General features: G+C 44.6%; 1 protein-coding gene across 3 annotated transcripts in view; it reads right to left on the bottom strand.

Moving 5' to 3' along the window:
• The window catches only part of PWWP2B (PWWP domain containing 2B), a 54,956-nt gene that overhangs the window by 16,762 nt on the left and 18,930 nt on the right, over positions 1 to 19,264 (bottom strand). For all 3 annotated transcript variants that reach the window (XR_014492734.1, XM_083364544.1, XM_083364543.1), the window contains exon 3: positions 6,553 to 8,209. Coding sequence is in view for 2 of the 3 variants with exons in the window: in XM_083364544.1 (XP_083220670.1) it covers positions 6,571 to 8,209 (1,639 nt within the window). In the remaining variant the exon portion in view is untranslated. The remainder of the gene's footprint in view (positions 1 to 6,552; positions 8,210 to 19,264) is intronic.

Raw genomic sequence — 19,264 nt, 5'->3', positions numbered from 1 at the left:
TAACTTCACGGTTTGGACCATGAGTAATTTCATTACTAACACCAGGTCTTGTCGGCTATGACACGAATCTGGGAGCACAAAGATATACATAACATCATTGGCAAAAAGAAAACCATTTTCAAAGAGAACATCCAGCTTCCATGGCTCATTTCAACTTCAAGACACATAGTTATGGTACTAAACAAGAGCCTAAAGCAGCGTCAGGAAGAGGGTGGATCTATCAGTAAATCGCAAGAGTTTGTGACTCACGATAAGAACAATCGAAAGAACTTCTTTCCTTCAACTTTGGTTGAAACTACTGTATTAACAAAAAAAAATTGGGAAAAAAGCAAGGCTGGTTTTCAAATGCTACATGTTCTACTGTGCTGAAAACAAATTTCCTGGACAGCTTGTGTTCGTAATATTTTATTCCTCAATTTTAAGTACATGCACCAGGGGAGTCTTCACTAGGATCATTTGAATCTATATTGATAACCTTTGGCTTTTAGGAAATTCTTCTCTTCCACACATATACATTAGGATTAGGATTTATTAAATTTATATGCCACCCTTCTCCCTAAGGACTCAGGGCGTCTCACAACAATAAAAAAATTAAGATCCAGAAGTCTAAAAAATGTTCATGTGCAATCTAAGACACTGAAAAAATTCTGGGACTTAGAGTACACATGTAACAAAAAACACTGAGTAAAAGATGCACTATAAAAGTCACAAAATCCGAACTTCTGTTGCTGGTTTTGGGGCAACTTTAATTGATTTGCAACCTTGGCAACTTTTAAGATGTGCGGACCTCAATTCCCAGTCAGCAATGTGGATCCTATGATTTCTACCATGTGTCTTTTGGATATTTATTTATTTATTTATTTATTTATTTATTTATTTATTTATTTATTTATTTATTTTATTGCATTTATATACCGTCCTTTCCCTGAGGACTCAGGGCGGTTTACAGGGAATTAAAAATCAACCATACAAAAGTTAAAACCAATTTAAAAAATATTAAATCAACCCTGTACTATTAAGAACCCCAATTAAAATAAATTTCTCCTCAGCCTGGGCCCGAGAGCTCAAAGAGCCAGGTCTTCAGGCCCCGGCGGAATGATCGGAGGTCGGGGGCAGTCCTCAGCTCCACCGGCAGCTGGTTCCAGAGGGCAGGCGCTCCCACTGAGAAGGCCCTCCCCCTGGGTGTCACCCGCCGGCAATCTCTTACCGGCGGGACCCTGAGCAGACCCTCCCTGTGGGAGTGCACTGGGCGAAGGGCGTTTGATGCCGGCAGCAGGTGTTCCCTCAAATACCCCGGACCCAGGCCATGTAGGGCTTTATAGGTGATAACCAGCACCTTGAATCTCACCCGGAGGGCAACCGGAAGCCAATGCAGCTCGCGGAGTAGAGGTGTTACATGGGAGTATCGGGAAACCCCCATTACAACTCGCGCGGCCGCATTCTGCACCAGTTGAAGCCTCCGAGTGGTCTTCAAGGGCAGAGATGCTAGCAGGGGAGTGCAGCTATTGTATATCCTTGACTGAAGATTGGTACACTCCTTCTGTCTGGGATGGTCGCCCTCTTCCACCAAGTATGCAGCATTGGAAGAGATGCACGTGGAGCTGTGAGGAAGGAAGCTGAATCAACCCTGGCAATCAATGGGGTGACAGAGGTCGCAGCCAGATGACCTCACATCCATGTTTCTTTGGTACAATGTTCTTTGTTTAAAAAATTTACTATAAGCCCCAGGAATATTGCTGGGTCTCTTATATTGCAGGTGAACACTTTTTAGACTGCTAGATCCAAAGTTTAATGCATATGCCATTTCCTGCAATCTGTTGCAAGCAGGTACAAGCATTTCTGCCGTGACCACCAGCAATTCAAAGCAGCCATGTGAAGCTTCAAGGGATGTGGCTGCTTTAATATTTGAAGGAAGGAGAGACATTGCTCAGATTAACTTCTTTTGCAAAATACACCTAACCAGTATTTTGCACAGTCTCAGTCTCCCCATTCTTCCGCTAATTTGGAGCCAAGGAAGTATTAAACTTTAACCCAGTGATTCTAAAGTGGCTAGGATCCTCCCCTACCAGAATTATCCTTAGAAATGTACAAAATCATTTTGACTCTTCTGGAAGAGTTCTGATTTTGATCCCTTCAAGGCCTTCAAATTAGGATACTCCTTGAGTGTTAAAAATAAAAAGTAAAACTCAAAATGTTTGCATACATATATTTATTTCATTTAGGCCCTACCTTTCCTCCTGTAGCCAAAAAGTAATATATACTCCTTCAATTATTACCTACAACAATTCTTTCAGTGGGTTGGGCTGAGAATGATTACTCTAAAGCAGGGGTAGGCAACCTTGGCTCTTTTATGACTCGTGGACTTCAACTCTGGCTCAGGAATTCTGGGAGTTGAAGTCCATGAGTCATAAAAGAGCCAAGGTTGCCTACCCCTGGTCTAAAGTCATCTAGGGAACTTTTAAGGCCAACTCTGGACTTCAAGAGTCTCTCTAATCCCAGTCAACACCTTAATCACTGTACCATGCTGGCTCTCCAGTGTATCAATCAATAGCTGTGCTTCCATGCAGGTAGCGTGTTGGGACCCCTGTACAGATATTTTAAAATTCCATAAATTACATTATCCTCAGATAATTTATGAAGTCAAGAGATACATTTCAGGGTATCTTTCAATATCCCTTACCTCTCACTTCTCAACCTTCCATGAACTTTAGCATTACTATTTATACCCTTCCACATAAATAACCCCGATGCCTCCAGTCCTTTAACAATAGCTGCCTAATGCTAGTTCTTAACAATTGCAATGTCATCTGTCCTCATTTTATACTTTTAACAGCAAAACTAAATATATTTAATGGTGCTTTGCAAATGCAAAAAAAACCAACTATACAATTCTAAACTCCCCAGCTCTGTCCATATTGCAGTAGAATGTCCCTTGACTTTAAAAATTATCTGATGATACAAATTGCTTAGCCAATTTAGCTGATCTCAAAAAGACTAACCGAAGTGTACCTGGTTAATACTTGGGTGGGAAACACCAGGTAATTTCAGGGCTATAAGCTAAACTGGAAAATAAATAAATATATATCCCAAAGAAAGGCATTTCTGTAACGTTGGTAAGAAAACTGCAGTAACGACCAACTCATTTCAGCTCTTTAACTTAGGCAAAAATACGACTGCAGCCTTAAGAGATACTTAATATTTGCAAAGTAGGACAAGATTCTCAGAAATTGCAATCATACTGATCTTGCTTCATAGAATTAAGGGGAAAAAAACCTCACAAGGTTAAAATGAAATGAAGAACTTGCTTTTCTTAAAACAATTCTGTTCAGATTACTGCCTCTCTGTTTTTCTCAAAGCCTGTTTTAAGTTCATTCCACCATTGGCTAAGCAGCGCTTCCCAACTTTTCCAGTTTGGCAGCCTAGCCTGGCGCATGGGCCGGGCATGTGAGTGGCAGGTAGATATGCACACACAGAGCTCCATTTGTGTGAGTGGCAGGTGCGCACAACCTCTACTCACATGAATGGAGCTCCATGTGTGAGCAGGGAGGGGGGGTTGGGCTCATGCGTGAAGCTCCATTTGTACGAGCAGAGGGCGCTTGTGCTCATGTGCAAAGCTCCACTCGTGCAAGCAGAGGGTGCTCATGTGCGAAGCTCCATTCACGTGAGTAGAGCTTCCATGGAGCGCAAGTGCTTTCCACTCATGCAAGTGGAGTTTCACGCACTTGCCCACTGCTCACGCGAGTGGAGCTTCACACGTGCGTGCTTGCCCACCTCTCCCGCGGCCCAGTTTCAAACAGGCTGTGGCCCGCTACTGGGTCACAGCCTAGGGGTTGGAGACCCCGGGCTAAAGCACTAATCGTCATTTCTTCCCACAGAGCCCTGCATTCTTCTTAGTATCTGGTAGTTACAATGTACGTTTTGAAATTGGGCAGCAGCAGTAATCATTACATTTCAAAATGCTACTGGTTGTTACAAATTACAAATCCGTGGTTCAGGGAGCTGCAATTACCTCTTGCTTCCTACCAAAGGATTTCTTCTCAGTTTATCACAGGATCAGTTTTGAATAAACCACCTGATTCTCACAGAGTTCTAGTTCTAGATCTCTTTTAAGAGTTTGAAGAGGAATCATCTTAATGCTTACATGCTGAGCATTACAATGCCATCTGCAGGTTCCTCCGGGGTGACGGAACTATGGCCCTTTTATGGTTTGTGGACTACAAATCCCAGAATTCTGAGCCAGCCAGGCTCTACTCTAAGCCAAGTGACCAAAGAGCCAGCCTTTGCTAATAGGAAAAGACCCTTGGTGTACAAGGAATTATTCTTAAGAGTTGCTTCACGTGTATCATTACAACCATGCAGCTGAGATGCTCCTTCAATTTCCTTGTCTCAACTTAGACCAGGGGTAGGCAACCTCGGCTCTTTTATGACTCATGGACTTCAACTCCCAGAATTCCTGAGTCAGCTGGCTCAGGAATTCTGGGAGTTGAAGTCCATGAGTCATAAAAGAGCCGAGGTTGCCTACCCCTGACTTAGACCATCACTTGTACCCCTGGAAGCAAAAATTTATTTTTTACAGAATGAACTCTTTCAGTGTAACGAAACAGCTAACTTTTTTTTTCCTTCTGGAAGTGGTTATATTCATAATAGGAGACTGGTGAAGAAGTTACCACGTGAACACAAAACACAGACAAAAAATAATTTTCTTCTCCTGAAGAAAATATTGCTAATCTTTCCTTGGTTCTGTTTTGAGTTCAATACTCAAGGTTTAGCTTGTCTCCTAATCAATATTAAATGTTTAAACCAGGAATTTAATCTTTGGCCTTAGTAATTAAAAAGCAGACCTAAATTAATTGTGTTGCTAATTCACGCTAATTCACATTAGAACAAGTATTTATTTATTTATTTATTTATTTAATTTATATACCGCCCTTCTCTCAAGAGACTCAGGGCGGTTAACAGGGCAATACGTAAAAGACAAATACAAAAGTTAAAATTATTAAAACATGATTAAACAATGCCCATAGTACAAATAGTACAAATTTAAAATTAAAGTCATAATAACAAACCCACCCCATCCCATCAGGCCAGGCCCGCTTCCTTAAAGAGATGGGTTTTAAGGTCGCGCCGGAAGGAGCGGAGGTCGGGCGCCATCCGGAGCTCTACCGGAAGATGGTTCCATAAGTCCGGTGCACCCACAGAGAACGCTCTCCCCCTGGGGGCCACCAGTCGGCATTCTTTGACCGGCGGCACCCTGAGGAGGCCCTCTCTGTGGGAGCGTACTGGGCGGAGGGAAGTTGACAAGTATGGTGAACTCAAGACTAGTAAACACTGTGCAGAGCTTGAGTTCTTCAGAATTCTAGTTCAGGAAAAAATGACAACTGTTAAAAAGAAAAAGAAAAAATGAAGGGGGAGGAGAATGACAGAAATTTTAAAAATGGATGAAATCCAACACCTCGAATCTGTATTCAGCTACCGCTTTAACGTAATGTGGAAGTAGGCTGTGAACATGCTAATTAGATTGTATCAGATGTTTTGAAAGTCTCAGGTTTTCAGAAAAAAGACCCATACATCACTAGCCATGCCAGAAGCATCTCTCTTTCTTCCAGTTTCAAATCTTCTCCCCAGAGTCTTAATTACTGACTTCTAATTGGCTAGAGATGGAAATTGTGATTGTCTTAGCAAGCTCATCATTACATTCAAGAATCCAGACTCAAGCATAACCTAAAGATTGATTTCCAGAACTGAAATCTAGACAATTGTAAAATACTAAATTCTCTTAATGTTGAATAAACTATGAAAACTAGATCACTGAAAAAGACTTCCCTCATCCTTTTCTTTGTCAGAAATAGATTAGCCTTTACCCCTATTTTTTATGGCTCAAGTTAATGTGCACATTCTTCTATGGCAAAGGTTTATAAGCATGCCAAAATTATGTAGCACAGGCGAAAAGCCTGAACAAAATGTGGAAGACATAGAATCTGCTTCAAAAAAATCAGGCCCCCATTTTTTTATTCTTTAAAAGGAAACTTTTATTTCTATGGTCATCCAAACTCAACGCCTAAGGAACAAAGGAATTCCCTAAAATATATTGCCTGTCACATAACATAGAATCAATACAAAGCAATTACCATAAGAACATGCCAGAACGTATGTTCAATTTTTTTTCCAAATTGATGTTTTGTTCACTTTGATAAAAAAACAAGATGAAGAAAAAAAGACAAAATATAGCTCTGATAAGTCATTTAAACAAGACACTCAAATAAATATCTGTTCAATTTTTTTAAAAAAATGAAGTCTTACATCAATGCGGCTGTATTTCAAATACAGAAGCTTCTGGATGGTTTTTTTTTAGCAATTAGGAATAAGCCTTATGATTTTCAGTAGCTACACTGGTGTGTTTGAGAAACTATTAAATAGCGTATCTCTAGTGTGTTCTTCCCCCCCATCCCCCCGAAATAGGAGTATCCTCTTGAACCTTCAAAAGCAAACCAACACATGTAACTTTAAACCAATTGCTATACTACGAGGGGGTTATGCACCTCCATAACTTACTTGTTTTTGAAGACAAAATTATGTTTCAAATTGTGTTAAGAGGTCTCTTATTTCTGGAGTCAAGTGTTCCACTGCCTTCGCAGCTTCTGTAATAGCTTTCCGATACATCCCTTTCTTCTTACGGTTAAATCGTAGCTTGAAATATTCAGAAAAAGGGGATAGTTTTGATAGTGACAAGAAAGACGTTGTTGGAGAACCAAACCATGAAACCTTTGCTTCCTGCCAGGAAGGGTCTCCATTTTCCTTTTGGCCAAGATTTATGTCAAGAACACGGGCGGGCCACCAAGGGAAGCCGTGGATTTTGCCCCAGACAACATCTCCGACTGAAACAGTCCTACCATCGTCAGTCACACATTTGGAGACACTTTGGGTGTGTAGTCTAACTGTCAGTGGGGGCACAATTTTACGGTCATCTTTAGAAGATGAGGAGACAGAGGCATCATCCCCAGGTAAAAAGTCACATATTTCTGGCGATGGTACTTCTGAGCTGGAAGATTTAGATTCATCAAGGCTGTCGTTGCTGCACACGGACAAGCTAGAAGAGTCTGCTTTCCGTTTGCGATAATTCATGAGGAAAGCCAAGCTGTCGTGTCCATCTTTGCCTTGAGGAAACCTTTTGAAGTCATCATCGTCACAGGAACTCCCTGAAGACATTTCGGCTAGACTCCGTTCTGCAGACTGACTGTAAAAAGCAGCTGCCGCGGCAGACTCTCCACTACTGGGAAGAACATTCATCTCATCGATAAGTTCGGCTTTGTAAATGGAAACATTATCCCCCTCACTGAGCCGGTGGGGCTTCAGACGGATTTTGGGAGGGGGCACATCTGCACTGGAATGCACAGGCCTAGTTAACTTTAGCTTTGGAATGGAAGCATGGTGCCCAGTGGACTGCTTGTCCATAAAACATTTGCTTTCCTGATCTTGTTCTGAGTCTTGGGCCTCTTCTTGGTCCTCCCCACCGTTCTGGAGAAGTCGCTGAGGGCAAAATGGCTTCCCGGAACCATGGATGCGGGAGGGAATTTTCACAACTTCACCTTTTCCCTGAGGGGTGCTGTAAGATATTTTTATAACTGGAGTCCTTTGCAGCTGTTCCCCGGAAAACTTTTCCTCCTCTCGCCTTTCTCTTTTGCTTTTTTTTTCTACATATTCAGATTCACTGTGTCTTTTCTGTTCCTTATCTTGGATGCTTAGTTTCCTCTGGGTTTTTGCATTTTGATGGGCTTTGATACCTTCCTCAGGATTCAGAGTGTTCTTGCATTTCTCACAAAGCACTTGCCTCGGTCTCAGCCTAATTGTGCTCATGATGAGCCTCCCAGGGTCTCTGTTCCGGGACAAGCGCCTCTTTGTCCTTTTTATAGTTCTTGGAGGTGGCTGAGGTACCCACTGATTATATGTGTGCCGTAACCATAATGGAGGGGGGAAGGGGGCTCCTTCAAAATAGGGAGGATAAGGAGGAACGCTGCCCGTTGGTGGAGGAGGCAAGAGGGGTGGGACTTGCTCCTCTCCATTGGCCTTGGTGGGTTTTCCTTCTGAACACCACTGGTCAGCCTCCAGCTCTATGGATGGTCTGTCTTCAGTCTTCCCATTAGTGCAATTTTGGCTAAGAGGATCCTCTGTCTTTGGTAAGGAAGCTGGTGGAACGCAAAATAGTCCAGACCTAGATCATTGCAGAAAGAAACAAGGAAAGGAAAGAAAGGGCAACATCAGAAGAGATTGAACTGTACTTTCCATTTAAGATTATACAGGACATGACAACGGTCAACATTAAACTTCTACAATTACAAACATGAAATAACACGTTCATTCCACAACCTTAAAAAAGCTTGATTTCCAGTTTCAAAGTTCAACATGTGAGAAATTGGACTGCGGTTCATGAAGTCTAATAACACAAGAGTAAGTCTGTAAGTTATATTAGACAGTATATTTTGATAGATAAATGAATAAATGTGTTATTCTTTAAAATGCCACAAGATTATTGTATAAAAGGGTTTATCTGAAAAATCTGAGGAATCAGTAGCCTGATTTTTTTTTTAAAAAAATAGCTTAATGGGAGTGAAAGGTAATCTATTTATTTAATTACCTCTTTTAAAACCAATTTTATCCTTCCTGCAATAGCCCAATGTCCATGTTGTAGCATTTCCATTTTTTTCCTTCTATTAATCCATCTTGCTTAGGTAGAAATTTGCAATTTATGGCTACCAGGCTCCTGATTAAATACAAGGTGCCTATTTTATATACAGGTATTCAAACAAAGATATGAAGGTATATAAGAGAGCAAGAAAACATTGCGATGTCTTAGATCAGGGGAATGATTTACTTGAGGAAATATTTCTAAAGTGGTAGCTGTCTGCAACAAAGAAAAGTAGTTGCTAACCAGAACTTACACTATACAGGTAGTCCTCAACTTACAACAGTTTTTTGTGACCATTTGAAGTTACAAAGGCATGGGAAAACAGTGATTTATGACTATTTTTTACACTTATGATCATTGCAGCACCCCCATGGTCATGTGATTTACATTCGCATCCTTAACAACTGGTTCATATTTATGATAGTTGCATCATGTGATCACCTTTTGCAACCTTCTGACAAGCAAAGTCAATGGGGAAGCCAGATTGACTTAACAACAGTGTGACTAATTTAACAACTGCAGTGATTCACTTAACAAATGTGGCAAGAAAAGTCGTAAACTAGGGCAAAGGTCACTTAACAAATGTCTTCCTTAGCAACAGAAATTTTGGACTCAATTGTGGTCGTAAGTCAAGGACTACCTGTAGTAAATTATTCCACTTCTGTAACACTATAGCACCTAGTCAGCTGGTTATCAAGTTCTATTATAGAAAAAAACAGGTATTTCCCTATCACAAAACTTAAATTCTACTCATATTTGTTGCTTTTATACCAGGGTAGACAAAGATGAGCAATATTGGAGCAACCTAGAAAAAAGATTTGAGCAAAACTGCAGTGTATTCTTTTGTTCAAAAGCCAATCCATAATGTCCCTATTTGTGACTGCTAGCAGGACCACACCCCTTGCACTTCATATTGAATCCACACCAGTTACCATGAGATGTGTCATCTGAAGTCCAACTTTTAAAGTCATTAAACAATCAAACTTCACTGTCTATGTGGGTCCTTTAAGGGAAATTCAAGGGAAAACAAAGGTGTAAGAAGGGGAGTTTGGACATCCCCCTCATAAACAAGACAGACATTTACTCTACATGTGGTGAGAAAATGTTTTAAACCCCACACAAACATTTATCTCCTTTTCAAATGAATTTGTCAGCTGCCACTTTATGATGGCTTGTGTTTCGCTGCTATGACAGACTACCATGAACTGTGGGGACGAAGAATGAAGGGGGAATGCTTGGGAAAACAATAGTGCTGTATCTCTTCCATACGCTGCCTTAAGGTCACCCAGCTACGAGGAGGAGTGGGCTGCAAACCCTGCTGGACTGACCATTATGAAAACAACTTGCATGAATCTTATTGCTTACACTGGGGTGGCCAATGAGAAATAGTTATGGGAGGGAAAAGTAGAACTTACAAATTTTGGTGCCTGATTCTCAGTTCTGGCTATGCAATACTGCAATAAAAGGTAAAGGTAAAGGTTCCCTCGCACATGCGTGCTAGTTGTTTCCGACTCTAGGGGCCGGTGCTCATCTCCGTTTCAAAGCCAAAGAGCCAGCACTTGTTTGAGGACGTCTCTGTGGTCATGTGGCCGGCATGACTAGACACCAAAGGTGCACAGAACGCTGTTACCTTCCCACCGTAATGGTCCCTATTTTTCTACTTGCATTTTTACATGTTTTCGAACTGCTAGGTTGGCAGAAGCTGGGACGAGTAACAGGCGCTCACTCTGTTACGCGGCACTCGGGATTCGACCCGCCAAACTGCCGACCTTCTGATCGACAAGCTCAGCGTCCTAACCCACTGCGTCCCCAATACTGCAATACCCAACCTCTAATAAAACTATAAATTTCTCAACAAAGGGAGCCAAGGATCATTTCTATCTAGAGGTTTAAGTTGTGACAGGTCTGACAGAATTCCTATTAGCAATCTCTGCTGTACACAGGGAACCAGTAACAAACATGACCAGTTCTCATAAGCATTTCCTTTAAACTTAACTTTTCCCCTTTGATGCTGATTCATTTGCCTGTATTTGAGCTAGATCAGTCTACAGGAAGCAGACTTCAATTGTTGAAAATAAGGCTTATAAAATAACACTTTCTGATACCGTTGTTTGCCCAAAAATAAGACCTGGTCTTATTTTTTTATTTTTTATTTGCCTCCAAAAGAGGCAACAGGTCTTATTTCCAAGAAGTGGGGGCGATCTTTTCCACTCACCTTGCCCAGTCAGCTTGCTTCTTCTATGGCTGAAAGAGCAGCTTCATTCTGCAGCTGAGAATGGAGCTTGGGCCTGCATTCTGCAGTCACAGGCCTTTCCGGAAGGCATCTGCAGCCGAAAACCGAGCTACAGATTCAATCCGTAGCTCGGTTCTTGGCTGCAGAGGCCTTCCGGAAAGGCCTCTGAATGTGAAATGCAGGCCGGAGAGCCATTTTCAGCTGCAGAATGAAGCTGCTCCTTCGGCCGCAGAAGAAGTGGGCCGGCAAAGCAACTGTTAATCCATGGGAGGCCTGGCTACAACGGAAAGCTCTACCCCCACCCTAGCTTGATTTTTAGGCTTGGGCCTTGCCCCCAAACTAGGGCTTATTTTGGGGGTAGGTCTTATATTAGGCCCACCCCCCACCCCCCACACACACACACAAAATCAAGCTAGGGCTTATTTTGGGGTTAGGTCTTACTTTGGGGGGATCACAGTAGAACCTTTTAAAGAAAATAGCAAGTATAGTTTGGGGGGGAAAAACAAAACACTGCAGCTGAGAATTTGCAGACAGTTCAGATTTTTAGGCGTAAGCTTTTAATTAAGTCCATGATATAGCCTGAAATTAAGACTTGGATCACCGTCATCTTTTTCAATGGAAAAGCAGGCCAAATTAAATGCATCTGAAATGCTTGGGACAATTTTTTTTCCCCAGAATTAAAAAGCTATTTGGTTAACTAAAGGTACTGCAGCAGGACTGTTGACTTCAAGAATTTCAAGTGGATGCCGATACAGATCTCATCAAAAAAGTACCTCCAGACACATATAAGATCATCTCGAGGCAGTTGGGGAAGGGACTGGAACAACATGGACTGGTTTCAAAATCATCAAATAAGCGCTATTAAAAGTGCTGTTTGGGTGCCTGGAGGTTCTCCCAGCCTGGCTGGGGAAGAACTAGTCGAGACTCCATACCAGGCTGATAAAAGTGACTTCGCCTTGGAAAGACCACCAACTCCAAGGAGATTCTGCTGTTAACTCTGAATGGGATTGTACTCCCTGGGGCAGGTGATTTGCACTTTGGGAGTCCTCCTGGACTCATAGCTGCTGCTTAAGGTTCAGGTGCCATTGTGGCCAAGAGGCTCCATCGTACTGTGGCAATTGTACAGGATTGGCCCATACCACTCATGCCAGCAGAGGAGTCGTGCTGCGGGTCCTGTCAGCCCATTTATTCCAGCCAGTGGGGTCCAGCAGGAGGGCCTTCTCTGCTGTTGCTCCTGCCCTATGGAACATCCTGCCCCCTGGGTGTGAGGTTGACCCCAGCCCTCCTATCTTTTCGTAAGGGCCTAAAGATGTGGCTTGGCCAGTCGGCTTGGGGTCCCAGTAGGGGAACAGTGCAATGGAGATGGCTGACTAAGTAATAACAGATCCCACCTCTCCCCCACTCCACCTCTGCCTTTGGTTTTGTTTGATTTTAACTTTTTATCTTTTATCTTAGATGTAACTGTAAGCCGCCCAGAGTTACCTTGTTGTAAGACGGGTGGCCAATAAATTTAACCAATAAATAAATAGAAACTTCTCCTGCGAACGTCTCCCGTCATTCATACTTTTGCCATCCTTTAATTGGACTTCTGTAATCTTCTCTACGTGGGGCTGCCCTTACAGCTGGCCTACAATTGGCCCAGAATGCAACAATTCAAGCAGTTATGGGTAGACTTCCGGACCCCCACGTAACACCAATACTTGGAGAGATGGCCTGGTTGCCAATTGGCTTCTGGGTACATTTCAAGGTGCTGGTTGTCACCTTGAAAGTCCACCCTGCTTCAGAGCTTGGCTCTCTATAGGACTGCCTGTTCCCAGTAATATCTACCCTCCCCCAAAAAAGACTACGAGGGCAGATCCTCTAAGTGCCCCCTAAATTCAAAATTACCACTTTCAGGTGCCAAGGAAGCACATTGTTTCCAACTGTCAGGAATAACATTTCCTCGACAAGTGATTGGTCTCTTTCCTCCTGGTCTTCAGAAAACTGGGGGGAAATTGGTAGAGGTTGTCATAACAACCACGGGGGGTTGTAATGACTATCCCTCTGGAATATGAGTTGGTTTTTAAAGTCTGATCAGGAATCTGCTTTATAATTGATTACATTATACGGTGCTGCTTTTAATTTCATTTGTATCTGTTGTTTTTAATCCAAATTATGCATTGGGAAATTGCATATTACTCTGGATCAGCTAATTGGAGAAGCCTATGAGCCCTATAAATAAATAAATATGAACAAATTAAAATGTTACAGGAGGAACAGCATTTCAATAGGAAGAAGAAACAGCTTTATACTGGGGAATGTAACCTGACCTGAAGTAGCATGAGTTTAAGAGAAAAATTACACTATAGAATTCATTTTGGCAACTGCAAAGGAAATGCTATAAAAAAGTCTGAGTTTTCATTGTCCATAAGGGAGCTTCCGTATTACCTTTGAATGGAACGTGGATTTTAAAGAGAGGTGCCAAGATATGTATCTAAAAACACAATATACAGGTAGTCGTTGACTTACAACCCCAACTGCAGCCAACATTTCTGGGGCTCAGCAAGGCAGTTGTTAAGCAAATCTGGATTCCCCCATTGACTTTGCTTGTCAGAAGCCAGCTGGGAAGGTTGCAAATGACAATTGCATGATCCTAAGACACTTTTTTTCAATGCTATTGTCACTAGACCAATGGTTGTATGATGAAGATTACCTGTACCATCTTCCTTATTTTTGCTCAAGCCATTTCAAAAATAGCAATACTCTCAATGAGCTTTACAAAGAAGGATGACCAACTCTATACAGAAATATATGATGGATTTAGTTTAAATTCAAAATAATCCATTACTAGTCTCAACACAGCAATGACATTAATGTAAGGCAGGGGTGTCAAACTGCCGGCCCACGGGCCGGATGCATCACACTAAAACTGCGCCCACCCCATTGCCGGCAATGGGAAAAAAGTTGCGATACATCACATGTCGTATGACGTCACGAGTTTGACTCCCCTGAGGCAAGGGTCTTCAAACTTGGCCCTTTTATGACTTGTGCACTTCAACTCCCATAATTCCTCAGCTAGACACTCCAGCTGAGGAATTCTGGGAGTTGAAGTCCACAAGTCACAAAAGGGACAAGTTTGAAGACCCCTGATGTAATGGTTGAAATGTTGAGGAGGCAATTTTTAATTTGGAAGCAATTTGGCACTTAGCAATGATAAAAGAAGGAAGTAGCTTGGATGACCTATTAACTACATTTTCTAGTGAAACTTTAATGCTTGCTGGAACTGAGGACTCCAAACTCAGATCTTTTGGCAACAATTGTGAACTTTAAAGCCCAATCACATTATACAAACTCCAAACGTGCCTCTAACTCAATACAACCCAAAGAATTTACTGATGAATTTAACTGAGATTTGGAACATGCTACAATATAAATATTTGGGGGGAAAGTTAAGATAAAATTATGTTCTATTGGTGTTCCTAATCCAGTTGTACTTAACCCATAAGTACGTACAACTTGATATGTTCATATCACACGGTCATGGATGATGTGAAGATAGGCAATGTTGATTGGGCTATACCAACTCAGATGTTCTTCCACATTGCCTACCCTCACATCATTCATGACCGTGTGATATAAACATATATTAAGCTGTATGGAATCTTTTTCTATCTTATTCATAAATTGAGTATGGTGTTTTAATATTGTTTTTTCCATCTTATTCATAAATTGAGTATGGTGTTTTCATACTGGTAAGGGAGAAAGAATACTCAACATTTTCACCATCATTATCTAATAAAAAGACGCCATCTCAATTAGAAGCTTTGTTTTACAGTCTGTATTAAAATGTAAGCCAAACTCTAAGCCCTGTTTCTCAAACATGGTCATCAGCTAAAGCTCTGCGTTCATCATCTAGGGGCAAAGAAACTGCTCTCTCAGACAACAGACTAAATGTCTTTTCTGTTAGGCAGAAACAGGAGCTGGCACACTTGGATCAAGGAATGTATTCAGTGGAGAAATCACATGCCCAAAATTGGTGGTGTTGGACTACAAAATGATCACATGCCTTGTTTTCCTTTTCCTCTTAGCTTCTTCTTATTTCTCACTGACATATAATTCTTTTGTGCCATCTCATTAACCCACTAGTTTATTTCATACATCACACAGTTCACATTTTGGCCAGCTGCAATGAACTTTTATTGGGGGGTAGGGGGAGATGGGAGATGACCCTAAACAGAGCCAAACTGTCAACTGTCTTGCAGTACCAGCACAGTGACCGTGCAAGGACCAGGGTGAAATAAAACAATGTCCAAGCAGAGCAATTATAGTAAGAGAAATATAGTATGTCAACAAAAGATTGCGCTACGCACAGTCACCCATGTGCTCGTGACCTCCCAGCTAGACTACTGCAATGCTCTCTACATGGGGCTGCCCTTGAGGACCACTCGGAGGCTTCAGCTGGTGCAGAATGCAGCCGCGTGAGTTGTGATGGGAGTCTCCCGATACTCCCATGTAACACCTCTTCTCCGCGAGCTGCATTGGCTTCCGGTTGCCCTCCGGGTGAGATTCAAGGTGCTGGTGATGACCTATAAAGCCCTAAATGGCATGGCCCCGGATTATGTAAGGGAACACCTGCTGCCAGCGTCTGGGAATGCTGGTTCCTGGGAATGTGGGGATGGGGCTTCAAATCCCCACGGCGCTAGGGAATGGCAGCAGGTGTTTGCGCGGAGGGCCATATCGACACCTGGGATCGCGCCCCCGCTATCTCCGAGCGGTGGCGCGCTCCGACCCTCCGGTTAGCACCCTCTTACCCGGGGATGAGGGTGATCAGGCCCCTGAGCTCAGGTTGGTCTATTTTAACGCTAGATCCGTAGTTAACAAAGCTCCCCTCATCCATGATCTGATCGAGGAGGAAGGTGCGGATCTAGCGTGCATCACGGAAACTTGGTTGGGTTCGGAGGGAGGGGTGCCTCTCACCGAGTTATGCCCGCCAGGTTTCCGGGTGCTGCACCAGCCACGGGCTCAGGGCAGGGGTGGTGGGGTGGCAGTGGTTATTCGGGAGACATTGTGTCCCCGGGAGGCCACCATTGTCCAGATGGCCGGGAGTGAATCCCTCCTCTTGAGATGTGGTTCTCGGGTTCAGTTGGGTTTGTTGCTTACATACCTGGCGCCCAGCTGTGTGGCAACAGCCCTGCCTGAGCTGCTCGACACCCTCTCAGGGTTGGCGGTGGAGTTCCCCAGGCTTATAGTCCTGGGTGACTTCAACCTGCCGTCACTGGGAGGGGCGTCGGAGTTAGCTCGGGAGTTCATGGCTTCCATGACAGCCATGGGCCTGACCCAGGTTATTGAGGGCCCGACTCATGTGGGGGATCATACTCTCGACCTGCTATTCCTGTCTGGACAGTGGTTGGATGATCTGGGAGGGGGCTCCCCGTCCATCACCCCTCTGTCATGGTCAGATCACCACCTCCTGAGGCTGGTTTTCCGTCATGCCACCCCCCGCCGCTGGGCGGCGGAACCGACCAGGTGGTTCCGCCCCAGGCTCCTAATGGACCCGGATCGATTCCAGAGGGCGCTTGGGCCTATACCTATCACCCTTACCCACAGCCCAGTCGATGCTCTGGTGGAAGCCTGGGAAACGGCTGCCACCAGGGCACTTGACTGCGTTGTACCCATGCGACCTCTGACCCGGCGCAGATCCCGTTGGGCCCCATGGTTCTCTGTGGAGCTCCGGGAGATGAAGCGTCGGAGACGAGGTCTAGAGAGCGGTTGGAGATCCAGCCGATCCGAATCCGACCGATTGCAGTTAAGAACCTTTATAAGGTCTTATCTTGCGGCGATAAGGACGGCGAAGTCTAACTACTTTGCCGCCCTTATCGCGTCCGCAGATAATCGCCCAGCCGCCCTGTTTAGGGTGACTCGCTCCCTCCTTAACCAGGAGGTGAGAGAGGATCCCTTACAGGGACGGGCCGAGGAGTTTAGTCATCATCTGGCGGACAAAATCGCTCGGATCCGGACCGGCCTGGACTCTGACCGGGCAGAGTCAGGATGTGGAGGAATCAGGCGGTCTTGAGCACGTTATCTGGACTGAGTTCGACCCTGTTTCCCCTGATGATGTGGACAGGATCATGGGGAGACTGAGCACCACCACCTGTTTGTTGGATCCGTGCCCCTCCTGGCTAGCTTATGCGGCTCGGGAGGGAACACGAGGCTGGTTCCATGCAGTAATAACTGCTTCTCTGAAGGAGGGTGTCTTCCCTGCCCCCTTGAAGGAGGCGGTGGTGAGACCCCTTCTCAAGAAGCCTGCTTTGGACCCGGCTGCTTTAGACAACTACCGTCCAGTCTCCAACCTTCGCTTTCTGGCGAAGGTTGTTGAGAGTGTGGTGGCGCATCAGCTCCCTCTGTTCCTGGAGGAAACTGATTATCTGGACCCGTACCAATCGGGTTTCAGGCCCGGACACAGCACGGAGACGGCATTGATCGCGCTGGTGAATGATCTCTGGAGGGCAAGGGACAGGGGTTCCTCCTCTGTCCTGGTCCTATTAGATCTCTCAGCGGCTTTCGATACCATCGACCATGGTATCCTGCTGCGGCGTCTCAGGGGGTTGGGAGTGGGAGGCACCGTTCTACGGTGGTTCTCCTCCTACCTCCAGGGCCGCTCGCAGTCGGTGTTGACAGGAGGGCAGAGATCCGCCCCGAGGTCTCTCATTTGTGGAGTTCCTCAGGGGTCGGTCCTCTCGCCTCTCCTGTTCAACATCTATATGAAGCCGCTGGGCGAGATCATTCGTGGTTTTGGGGTGGGGTATCACCAGTACGCTGATGATACCCAACTTTTTCTTTCCACCCCGAACCAACCCAGTGATGCCCTCTCCGTGATGTCCCGGTGCCTGGAGGCGGTTCAGGTCTGGATGGGGAGAAACAGGCTTCGTCTCAATCCCGCCAAGACTGAGTGGCTGTGCATATCGGCATCTCGGGTTAACCAAGTTATTCCACCTCTAACAATGGGGGGTGAGGTGTTACCCCCTGTTGATAGGGCTCGCAACCTAGGCGTCCTCCTGGACTCACGGCTCACTCTTGAAGACCACATAGGAGCCGTGACCAGGGGGGCTTTTGCACAGGTTCGCCTGGTGCGCCAGTTGCGTCCCTATCTGGACCGAGACGCCCTACGCACAGTTACTCATGCGCTTGTGACCTCCCGTTTGGACTACTGTAATGCTCTCTACATGGGGCTGCCCTTCAAGACCACTCGGAGGCTTCAACTGGTGCAGAATGCGGCCGCGCGAGTTGTAATGGGGGTCTCCCGATACTCCCATGTAACACCTCTACTCCGTGAGCTGCATTGGCTTCCGGTTGCCCTCCGGGTGAAATTCAAGGTGCTGGTTATTACCTATAAAGCCCTACATGGCCTGGGTCCGGGCTATTTGAGGGAACACCTGCTGCCGGCATCAAACGCCCTTCGCCCAGTGCGCTCCCACAGGGAGGGTCTGCTCAGGGTTCCGCCGGTAAGAGATTGCCGGCGGGTGACACCCAGGGATAGGGCCTTCTCAGTGGGGGCGCCTGCCCTCTGGAACCAGCTGCCGGTGGAGCTGAGAACTGCCCCCGACCTCCGATCATTCCGCCGGGGCCTGAAGACCTGGCTCTTTGAGCTCTCGGGCCCAGGCTGAGGAGAAATTTTTAATTGGGGTTTTAAGTGTACAGGGTCAATTTAATATTTTTTAATTTGGTTTTTTAACTTTTGTATGGTGGATTTTTTAATTCCCTGTAAACCGCCCTGAGTCCTCAGGGAAAGGGCGGTATATAAATGTAACTAAATAAATAAAATAAATAAATAAATTTCCCATCGTCCTGTGTGCTCGCACAGGGAGGGCCTCCTCAGGGTACCGCCAGTCAAGGATTGCCGACGGGCGATCCACAGAGGGAAGGTGTTCTCTGTGGGCGTGCCTGCCCTATGGAATCAACTGCCAATGGAACTCCGGACTGCCCCCGACCTTCGTTCATTTCGCCGGGACCTAAAAACCTGGCTCTTTGAGCTATCTGGTCTGGACTGAGGGGTTTAATGTTTTTAAATTGTGATTTAATTTTTGTGGCTAGACTTAATTTAATTTTATTTTAATTTTATATTGGATTGTTTTTAAATTTTGCCTTGTAAACTGCCCTGAGTCCTTTGGGAATAGGGCGGTATATAAACCAAATAAATAAATAAATAAATAAATAAATAAATAAATAAATAATAAGGACAGGGCTGGGAACAGCCAGCATGTCTTCTATGGGTTAATTAACACTGGCGCAGAGGACAGGTTTTGAATAAAAGGGTTCAGGATTTGTAGAATCAATGCCCTGTAAGAATTAAAGGTCTGACAATGAAACAA

The sequence above is a fragment of the Vipera ursinii genome (genome assembly GCF_947247035.1).
Source record: "Vipera ursinii genome assembly, chromosome: 5".
In the NCBI taxonomy this organism is placed as follows: domain Eukaryota; kingdom Metazoa; phylum Chordata; class Lepidosauria; order Squamata; family Viperidae; genus Vipera; species Vipera ursinii.
This window is presented reverse-complemented; position numbering and strand designations above follow the sequence as displayed.